The 11,082-nt window shown below is 43.0% G+C and overlaps 1 protein-coding gene across 1 annotated transcript; it reads right to left on the reverse strand.

Annotated features, from left to right (window-relative positions):
- Window positions 1-3,661: 3,661 nt before the first annotated feature.
- LOC130381706 (uncharacterized) lies at window positions 3,662-6,021 on the reverse strand. The gene is made up of 5 exons (XM_056589424.1): window positions 5,055-6,021; window positions 4,797-4,946; window positions 4,397-4,558; window positions 4,219-4,308; window positions 3,662-3,849 (listed from the first exon to the last, which is right to left on the reverse strand). The coding sequence occupies exons 1-5, from the start codon at window positions 5,829-5,831 to the stop codon at window positions 3,790-3,792; spliced, it is 1,239 nt and encodes a 412-aa protein (XP_056445399.1). The 5' UTR covers window positions 5,832-6,021; the 3' UTR covers window positions 3,662-3,789.
- Window positions 6,022-11,082: the final 5,061 nt, after the last annotated feature.

Genomic DNA, 11,082 nt, shown 5'->3' on the forward strand with positions numbered 1-11,082 from the left:
AGTGTTGAGACGAAAGATGATATCAAGACATTTATAGAATATACAGATTCACATTATGATTCTTCGTCATAACTATCCGACCAAACATCCTTCACATTCACCGAGCGAAGATTATGAAAGTCCAGGCCCCCCTCCATCTCGTTGCACCTGCACCCAGCAGCTCGCTTGCATGATTTTGGCCTGAAGTTCTTCCCAGACCTTCACCCTAGCCATCCAACATGCATATCTTAGAATCAGGCCTCTCTTTAATAGTGACAAAAAGTTATGAGAGAAATACACATTAACTTTTTGTTATCTCATAAGCGGCGTGGTGCCGGCTCCTTTTGACCTTTTGACCCCAGACTTCAAAAACGTGGCAACAGGCCAGCTGTGCCTACACACCTTAAGCCACAAATGTACACATCCATCCCACAAAAAATGGGGACTAGAAACGAACCTCTGTCTTATACACTGTAAAAAATATCTACTTGGTTCTACTTAAAATTATAAGTTTCCCAGCTGCCTTAAAATTTCAAGTAAAAACAACTCATTATTTTGAGTCTAGTTAAGCTTTGAATTACCTTCTGTGAGTCAACATGACTGAACAGTTATTGTCGTTTCAACTTTGCTATGCAAGTTCAAAATAAAGTGAACTAACTTATGTGTATTCTGTTTACTTAACCCCATTAGTGGCTTCAACTTGTAATTTAAATTTAAGAATATGTTTTATTCATCAATATGCATTCCGTACACTTATCCTCTTTAGTGGGTTCAACCTTGTAATTTCAATTAAGTAATTTCTTTGAATCAGCTTATCAAGTTAAGATTATCTAAAATAATGTCTTGTTTTCACTTAACAATTAGCTACAAAAACACAAATTTAGTACAAAATGTTTCTTTTTATTAAAACCAATGTTAAGCCAATAAAAGCTACACAAGCTTGTGAATGTACAGTACAACAGTAGTTTCCCACTCTGGGCATTTGCGTGCATGAACGTACACTACAACAGTAGTTTCCCACTCTGGGTGTTGGCGTGCATGAACGTACACTACAACAGTAAAACAACAAAAACACAAAATCACGTCATTTTTTTTGCATTACCATTCCATTCCCGAGTGGGGCATGCTTTACAGTTTATACCTCAGGAGCTTGTTTCGGACACCGTGGACTCTGGCAGAGGCCTCATCTGGTTTGATCTTCATCACTACCTTCTGCAGGAACTCAAAGGAATACTTCATGGCTCGTGGATACTCAAGGTTAACGCAGTAGATCAGAGGTTCCCAACCTTTAGACTGCTGAGGCCCAAATTAAATTCTGAAAATCTTCCGCGGCCCACCCACAATTTTGCATATTCATAACTATGAGACGACAATGAGATTAAGCATTTCTTCATTTATTGAATGTAATTTTGAACAACGTTCTGTTTAAAATAAAAAAAACTGTTCAACATATTGGCATAACCTATAAATAAATTTAACTGTTCATTGAATTCATAAACTTTTAATTCATAAATATTCGTTCATACCTGACCTACGCTAATGAGAAGGTTGATGCTGCATAGCCAATGTCAAAGACTTGATGTTTGGCTGAATGGATGTCAGCTTTAAACGGAGATCTGGCTCAACATCCAGTTTATTCCTATACTTTGTCTTTAATACCACGAGCACGGAAAAACCAGTTTCACACAAATATGTGGTGCTAAAAGGCATCAGAAACATCAATGCCTTGTTTGCCAAATCAGTGTATTCTGTGTGTGTGTGCATCCAGAAATGTGTTAACTCCTTCTGTGTGAAGACATGTTTCAAAGCAGAGTCACAAGATAACTCCACAAGGCTGTCTTGCTCTTTGGAGCTCAGACCTGCGAGGACATCCTCATTACGGGAGGCAAACGGATTCTGAATCCAGCGGTGCTGTTCGCTGAGCACCGGGAAGTACACCCGGAGTTGTGTCCGCAGGGTCTGCAGGTGTTCTGTGACGGCATCTGCCACAGAATCCGGGATCTGCCTTTCCTCTTGAATGAGAAGTTCTGATAGATTGTCGAAGGACTCATAGTAGTTCTGTCGGGCCCGTCTCTCCCATAGCTCGAGCTTCCGAATTGTGGCCTCTATCTTACTGTGGACATGGAATGTGGTCACAGCTTTTCCCTGCAAGGATAGATTGAGTCCATTTAGGTAGCCGAATATGTCAGCCAAATAGGTCAACTTACAGATCCACTCGAAGTCACCAAATCGGTCTGACAAGTCAAACCGAGAGTCGAGGAAAAATGTTCTGAGTTCGTTCCGAAGTTCAACGAGTCGAGTGAGCACCTTGCCACGCGAAAGCCACCGGACTTCGGTGTGCAGGAGAAGCTGTTGGTGCTCGCTCCCCATCTCTGAACATAATATGGAGAACAAGCGTGACTGTAGTGGACGACTTTTAACAAAATTCACCGCTCTCACCGCTTCTTCTAAAACGGTCTTTAACTCTGCAGACATAGTCTTTGTAGCCAGTGCCTCTCTGTGTAGGCAGCAGTGGACAGCTGTCATCAGCGGAGCTACGGCTTTGACCCTTTTTGCGACTCCATTGAGTCTCCCCACCATAGCTTGTGCTCCGTCAGTGCTGAGCCCAACACACTTCGTCCAGTCGATATCATTGGAAACCACGAATGCATTCAGAGATTCAAAAATGGTTTCCGCGGTAGCACGTGACGGTAAAGGTTTGCAAAACAAAACATCTTCATGTATCTCCCCTTCAAATTCATATCTGACGAAACAAAGTAAATGCGCAAAGTTAACAATGTCTGTCGACTCATCAATTTGGAGAGCATAAAAGCGGCTTGCTCTTACTCTGCTTATTAGCTGTTTTAACACATCTGTAGCCATGTCGTCAATGCGTCTCTTTACTGTGTTGTCTGACAAAGAAATCAAGTTCAGTTTTTTGGCAGCTTTCTCACCGATCATCACTTCCACCATCTCTTTGGCAGCGGGAAGAAAAAAATCCTCACTGATTGTGTGTGGCTTTCCTGTTCTTGCTATTCGCTGCGCCACCCGATAGGACACCTCCACAGCCTTGGCATTGTCGCTAGCACTACTTAGACATGTGGATTCAATTGTTCTCTTACGCATCCGATATTCTGCCAGCTTATTTTCAAAAAATTCCCGTGGCTTGGAAGAGTACTGTCCATGTTTCGTGTCCTTGCATGGTTTTAGAGCCTCGTTTGATAAAACCTCAGAGCACAACACACAGACAGGCAGGGGATCGTGTTCAGGCCCCACACTTGTAAATCCCAGTGACAGATATTCTTCTGAATACTTCCTACGAGGTCTTTTCTTCGCTGGCTCACTATGGTCTTCTGATTCGAGGTTGTTAACTACTTTACTTCTTATTTTTCCACCTAACAACCACTGCTCCATGATTAGCACGTAACCGCTCTGGAGGTGTGCAGCACGTAACGAGAATAGAACATTACCCATAATCAAACGATCCGACCAACCCCGCCAAATCCAGCAGAACAACCGATTTCGTAGCCTAGAAACTATTTGAACACATTTCGTTAATCTAATCATCTACTTAAACCATTCAATCCTTTTTAGTAATCCGTCATTATATTTTTGTTTGTTTGTTATAAATTCAGATTTTTCTTTTTTAATCGAAAGGTCTCCCACGGCCCACCTGCAATACCTCGGCGGCCCACAGGTTGGGAACCACTGCAGTAGATGATCCCCAGAAGCATGGTGAAGCTGGATGGCACATCCTTGAAGTTGTGTAGCACAATGTTTTCTTCAACCACAACTGCCACATCGAAGACCTCTGGAAAGGCATCCTGGTTGTCACCTTCGTAGGCCAAGTTGCATCCCCTTCATGGCTGCAGCCAGACTCTCACCATGGGCCTTGAAAAACAGAAAAAAATGGTGGTAATGTTTGGGTCTAGAAGTACATGCGCTGCAAAGCTACTTAAGTCTGTCATCATAAACCTTGACATGCTTTCGGGCTAATAAGAGTCTCCTTGGGATTTCCGTTGTGAGTGTGCAAGTGCATTCTATGTGCAATGCTGAGAGGTTACTGCTAATCTTCTAATCACCACTATTCTACCCATCCCTCCTCCTCCCCATCACTACCATTCTGCCCCTCACTCTTCCCCACATCACCACTATTCGGCTGCCACAGGACTTTATCACCCCCCATGAGTGGATCTAATACAATCCGTGTTAAAGATTGTGTGTATGTGTGCTATTATGCATGACAGAAAAAGATCTTACATCACACATCCTAATGATGTCGGATGGGTCTTCAGATAGGTAGTGTGGCAGACCCAGTAGAGCAGCAGTCCTTCTCCTTTCGTTTGTGTTCTACAAGACAAATATAAGCAGTGATGAGATTTTATTGCAAACATAACACCTGGTGCCCAATTTTAGAATTCTCAGCTCGTCTACTCACATCTTTCTTCACACAGTCTAAAATGGCTTTCAGTGCAGGCTTCTTCCCCGACTTGGTCACAGCTTCGTACACTTCAAGCAGTCTTGGTACCAGGTCATCAAGTCCGTTGAGGAATGACTCAAGAAGGTCTGTGCTTACGATTCTTTTGAACTCCGCCCGAATCTGAGAAAAAGACAAAAAGGTTAAGAGCTTCGAGAACAGATATACAAAGCATAGAATCACCATTTGGTAAGCTAAGGTTGTCTTGTCAAAGGCTTTCATCCACTCAGTTATACTAACTGCAAGACTCAATGCAAAAATGTAATCCAGCTCTTCCTGGAGGGAAGCTCACACATTGATTTCCGGTCAAACATATTTGGATTAAGTGACTAATCTCAGGCCGAGTTGTTTATTGTGATACCTGTCTCTCACAGAACATGGCCGGCCATCTGGTCATGACATCCCCGATGAGAGGTTGATCCCCTACGATCTCCTTTCTGCGCTTGGAGAATGTGGCAGACATCAGCTCCTCTATCCGTTGATGATCCAGGTCCTTTTTCAGCATTTCCACCTGGATTGGATTGCACAAGCACAAGGACACATACTAAGACAAAATAGTAGGCTTCACAAACACAAAACCAAAGTGTAGGTATGATGTGTATGCGTGTATATGATGTACCTCAATCATCCTCCGCTTCCCTTCCATGTCTTCAGCACTCAGTCCTTCAGGGGGATCTGGACAGTAGTGGACCTCGCCCTTCTTTGACTTCTTCACACGTGATCCCTTGGCATCTTCGCCTATTCTTTTGTTGACTCTCACCTCTGGGCATCCAGCTGCACTTAACTTCTGCCGATAGTTTCCGAGCTTAAACTTCAGGCTGTGGAACCAGCCGTACCAACCCATTCCAGAACCTGGCTCTTTGAGACTGGCATGCTTCTCCACAAGCGCCTTTGCAACATTCTCGTAGTGTTGCCTCTCAGGATAAGGACTAATCTTTGACATGCTGTCTGCAAGTGTGTCCAGGATATCGGTTTTCATACCTTTAGGAATCACCATCACAGATCCATCTTTTGCATGTCTTCTATTTGCTTCTTGCAGCGTGAGTTCAACGTCATGTGAGAACTGTGGAATCGGGAAGGGATCAGGCCATTGCTGGGAGTCAGATTCCCCACTACTGAGAGATGGAAGGCTGGCTGTATCCAATGTGGAAACTGAGAGAGCTGCATCAGCTGTGAACAACACTTTCAATGTTGCTCGTTCCTCAGGAAGGTCTCGGATGTCGGTCAGGTTGGTCAGCTGATCCTTGAATGCAGGGTCCTCAAATTGTAAAATAAATCCACCTCTCAGGGAAAGGTTTGCACGCAACACCTCGCACAGTTCCTCAACACTCTGGGGGGTGTTTTCGATGGAAAGGCGTCTGATATCCGTTTCACAGAGGACAACTCGCAGCAGCATCGTGGATCACTTCAACCTGAAATTGGAGAAGGAAAAAGGTTTCATCCCCTGTATACATACAAAAATAATGGTTACTCCTAGAAAGATTTGTAAAACACAAGAGGGTTAATTATTTTGGATCAGGCTGTTAAATGTTATTTTGCAGGACATCCAACACCTGGATTGCTGCTAGAGAGATTTGGAAACATTGCAAGAGGGTTAATTATGCAGGATAACAGTGACGACTTATACTCAGATACCCCCACACTCAAACTTACCGCAGCCTTAAAGCAAGAAAGTTCTGGGAGTGGCTAACAGGCGCCCCTGGATGAAGTATGACACAAGTGGCATGTAGTCATTGAGATCCTCTGGTTTCACCAAGAGACACTCAGCAGGGCTTTTTTTCACGAGATGGTAACTCCTCAAATGCTCCACGTAGAAGGTCGTAAAACGCTCAATGAAGAAACAAACATGACCAGCCAGCACAATGCATATTTCCAAAATCCTTCCGAAGTCTGGTAGTCCACTTGTACTTCCAACAGAGAGTATCATTCCCTTTGAATACTGCGTTCCATTTAAGAAGATACTAGGGGTCAGTCCAACTGTGTCAACATCACTGAATCTATTCAAGATTGCTAGTCTAACACCACCATCTAAGACTTCCAGGCAGATATCAGTCACTTTTGCCGTCTCAGTCTCAGGCTTGAAAATGCTAGCCATTTCAAGATAATATGCAAGCATAAGTTGGTGTCTTGAGGCCATGGTAAGCAGAATGTTTTTAAAGTTATTGGCATCACGCACTACCTTTTTAAAGAAAGAATGTTTAGCCTCAAACCTGATTGTCCAACACTCTATTAAGGGTCCAAACCTTTGAATTAGGCATGGATAATGCTCAATGAAGTGATGTTTGGGGCGTAACTTGTAATCTGGGAAAACTGTCAGTAGTAACTGTCTATGATCTGATATTTTGGACTGCAAATAACAAAGTGAGTCTAAAGTGTAAGATGGAGTTGCCAAGAGCTCAACCAAGTCTTTCAGTTCAAGGACTATTTCCCATGTTTGATCTCCTTCTGGAACACGGTGGCCGATGATAAGGGGAAGGAAACGCACAAGACTCAAATTTTCGTGGCCATTACCACCTACAGTTCCAGTCTTTCGAAAAGTTGAAGGAATTTTCTCGGGACAGTTTGTCTTATCAGAGAATTTAAAAGGAAAGCTCTGTATTTCACTATTGAGCTCTTCTAATTTGAAATACTTCTTTGAAATCAAATCTGCAAGGCACAGACTTAGTTCTACAGGTACAATCCCTTCCAACACATCATGCAAGAAATCAGGTGGAAAGCCTGTGCATGTGTGAAATCCTGTCAGGCTGTTGAGAGGGCAGTCTCGTTTCACACCATCAACAGATGCAACGTCACTCTGCTTCAACACATTTACAGCTTCATCAAATGACTCTGGTGACCTTAAAACAAAGTTCCCAGTTCTAACATCACACGTCTGTATGTCTTTACGACTAACTAGACAAAACCTACAAAACTTCTCAACATTGAACGACTCTTGGAAACCACCTAAGGAATGTGCAGCTAAGTTGTCAGCAGCAACAAACAAGATGGTGCCTTTAACATTACACCCTAGTTTGTCTACAAACACACCAACTGTTTCAAGACATTTAATATCGTCAATCAGTGGCTTCAAAACACTATCATAACCATAAATCCTGACATGCTCAACCTTCAACCCGGTATCACGCAATTGCGTGCTCCTGCGCACGAACGTTAATCTATCGAAGCGTGTTCCCGAGCACGATAGTCCGACTTTTTGCGTGTTACACAAAACGAAATGTAAACCAATGCATTCTGAATGGGAGTGTTCTAAGACAATTAACGTGCTCCACAAAACGGTACGAGAGAGAGAGAAAGAGAGAGCGGGAGGGACAGAGAGAGAGAGAGAGAGCGAGAGAGCGAGAGAGAGGCTTCAGAAAGGGTGTGCGCAGATAGTACAGTGCACCCTAGTTATGTTTATGCCAAAACCTATATATATAATTAGGCTGTGGAAATTGCAATAAGTTAAGAACACAACTTCGCACGTTGAGCACACAGCCGTGTGACTCGTTTATTTTGTAAAAAAGAAAACCGGAAAACAAAGCGTGCTGAAGGTAAACAAATCCAGCATGGTCTGTGACGTCATGAGACGCACGTAATCCTTAGGGACCGCGATCCCTGAACCACCAAGAACGTAAATGACATGCAGTAAACAACAACACAATTGAAAGAACAACACATAACGAAATACTGTAGGTGAATTATGTTACGGTCACTACAAGGCTATAATTATATTATTTAGCGTGTAATGAGACAATCTATAGCCAAATTGTCGAAGATGCCCGAGAATCTTCGGGGATATCAGCATGGGAAATCGGCGAATCAGACCCATGAAGGGGGGGGGGGGGGGACACGTTAGTTGAAGGGGGGGGGGGGGGGGGGGGGGGACACGTTTGTTGAGGGGGGGGGAGACACGTTTGTAGGGGGGGGGCACGCTCGACAACGAGAGTTGGTTTTTATTGAACGCTCGACAACGAGAGTTGGTTTTTATTGAACGAGACTTCAACACGGAACAGCTGCACGAAACGATGGTCACGTCAGTCTCGGTGACGGTGTCGACAATAATGAACACACAAACAATGTTAATAGAACAACACACAACCACATAACATCCCGAACCCATTAACCCCACTTAATCCTAACAACAAAACAAGTTAACAAAAGCCCCATTTGTCAACTGAGAACCCCAATTCCCAGAATCCCCCGCGGCTCCGGAACACGGCGTAGCTTATATTAATCTTTATTATCTGAATGGGAAATGCAATATTTTAGGACAGATACACCATTAAACGCGTTTTTTAATGACATTTCTAGCGAGAAATGTACATTTTCCTTACATAATCTTCAGTCAGTGAACGTGTATGATCTTTATTAATCTTTATTATCTGAATGGGAAATGCAATATTTTAGGACAGATACACCATTAAACGCGTTTCTAATGACTTTTCTAGCGAGAAATGTACATTTTCCTTACATAATCTTCAGTCAGTGAATGTGTATGATCTTTATTAATCTTTATTATCTGAATGGGAAATGCAATATTTTAGGACCGATTCACCGTTAAACGTGTTTCTAATAACATTTCTAGCGAGAAATATACTTTTTACTTGCATAATCTTCAGTCAGTGATTGTGTCTGATCTTTAGTTTTATAGTTATTAGGATTTGATCGGCTTGCTCGCATGTTTCAACGACGTCAGGTTGCTTTCGCTAAACTAGCAGCTCACGTGCTTCCTGCGTTTGTGTTATTAAACTGTTACTTTATGTAACTTTTAATGATATCATCTTGTTAGAAACACGTATATCTGAGAGCCAACCCAGTCGCCAAAAGCATACGTTGACAGTGTACTTTTCGTGAACACTGGATTACGTCGCATTTCAACATAAAATAGCGTGTTATACACACACACACGCGCACGCACAGACACACACACACAAGCACACACAAGCACACACACGCACGCACAGACACACAGACACACACACACGCACACGGTGCATTTCGCTGCTAAAACAACAACAAAAAAATATTCCCTCAAATATTATTACTTTCAAAACGTTGGGCAAAATGGCCAATAATATCATTTTTTATTTGGGATGCTTCTAGGATATTTTGGGTGGATTTTGAACGGTATGTGGGGGGCACGTTTTTTGCAGGACCTGGCAACCCTGCGCTGTTGCCCGAGATCTGGATCCACCCCGGCGTGGTGCTGTCTCCTTTTGACCTTTTGACCCCAGACTTCTGGGGGAATAGCTGAATCAATTCATTAGTCAATCAGAAGCATGTAAATATCGTCCCGGTGGCGTAAGAGGACGAACAAGGTGTCCTTCAACATCTACGCTTCCAGGAGATTGCAACGGTGCCACACATGAGCATATTCGAACATGTTTAATGGTAGTAATTAGCTGTCAAAATTTGAGGCCTTAATCAATACTGAGCAGCTATTGATTTGCTTCCCGATAAAGATTTGTCACAAATGACATGTTATTTAGCATCTACACGTTGAGCTGAGTCCAATGACACCAAGAACGACACTCTAGCTAATGGTAACATGTGTTTTACATGGTACACCTAGGTCTAGGACATGATCTCGGTGTAGCAAGAGGCCGAGCTTGATCTCATTGGACTCAGCTTAACGTGTAGATGCTAATTAACATGTAATTTGTCAAAAATCTCCATCGGGAAGCAAATCTATAGCTGGTCATTATTGATAAAGGCCTCCAAAATCGACAGCTAATTACTACCCCGAAACATATTCAAATATGATCATGTGTGGCACTGTTGCAATCGTCTCGAAACGTAGATGTCAAAGGACACCTTGTTTGCTCTGTTGCACCACCGGGAAGATATTTTCATACTTCTAATGGATTGATTCATATTTTAAGGTTCTCGGAGTGAGACTTTAAGTGGCTGCAGCAGAAGTGTTGAGACGAAAGATTATATCAAGAGATTTATAGAATATTCCCATTCACATTATGATTCTTCGTCGTAACATCCGACCAAACATCCTTTACATTCACAGAGCGAAGATTATGAAAGTCCAGGCTCAGCAAGTGCTCCATCTCGTTGCACCTGCACCCAGCGGCTCGCTTGCAAGATTTTGGCCTGAAGTTCTTCCCAGACCAACACCCTAGCCATCCAACATGCATATCTGAGAATCAGGCCTCTCTTTAATAATGACAAAAAGTTATGAGAGAAACACACATTAACTTTTTGTTATCTCATAAGCGGCGTGGTGCCGGCTCCTTTTGACCTTTTGACCCCCGACTTCAAAAACGTGGCCACAGGCCAGCTGTGTCTACACACCTTTAGCCACAAATGTACACCTCCATCCCACAAAAAATGGGGACTAGAAACTAACCTCTGTCTTATGTACATTTACTGTACTGTTGGAGGTCACGCCCCTTTGCCGACCTTTTCGAGATAGCTAGGGATGCTAAAATGTTTACACACATTTCCCGGGGCCCCGTGTACGACATATCCGAGATTTGGAGTTCTAGCCCTTAGAGAAAAAAAGTTTTCCCAAATGGAGTGTCATTTGGACAAAGCCCCTCAGAAGTGTAGCCTGCAAGACCTAATGGTTCAGAATGTGGCGGAAAAATAGTTTTTGAGATAGGAAGGTCCTACCGCCCTGAAATTTTAATACCTTATTCTAGGGCCTAACTGGGACC

The sequence above is a fragment of the Gadus chalcogrammus genome, chromosome 4 (assembly GCF_026213295.1).
Source record: "Gadus chalcogrammus isolate NIFS_2021 chromosome 4, NIFS_Gcha_1.0, whole genome shotgun sequence".
Classification (NCBI taxonomy): domain Eukaryota; kingdom Metazoa; phylum Chordata; class Actinopteri; order Gadiformes; family Gadidae; genus Gadus; species Gadus chalcogrammus.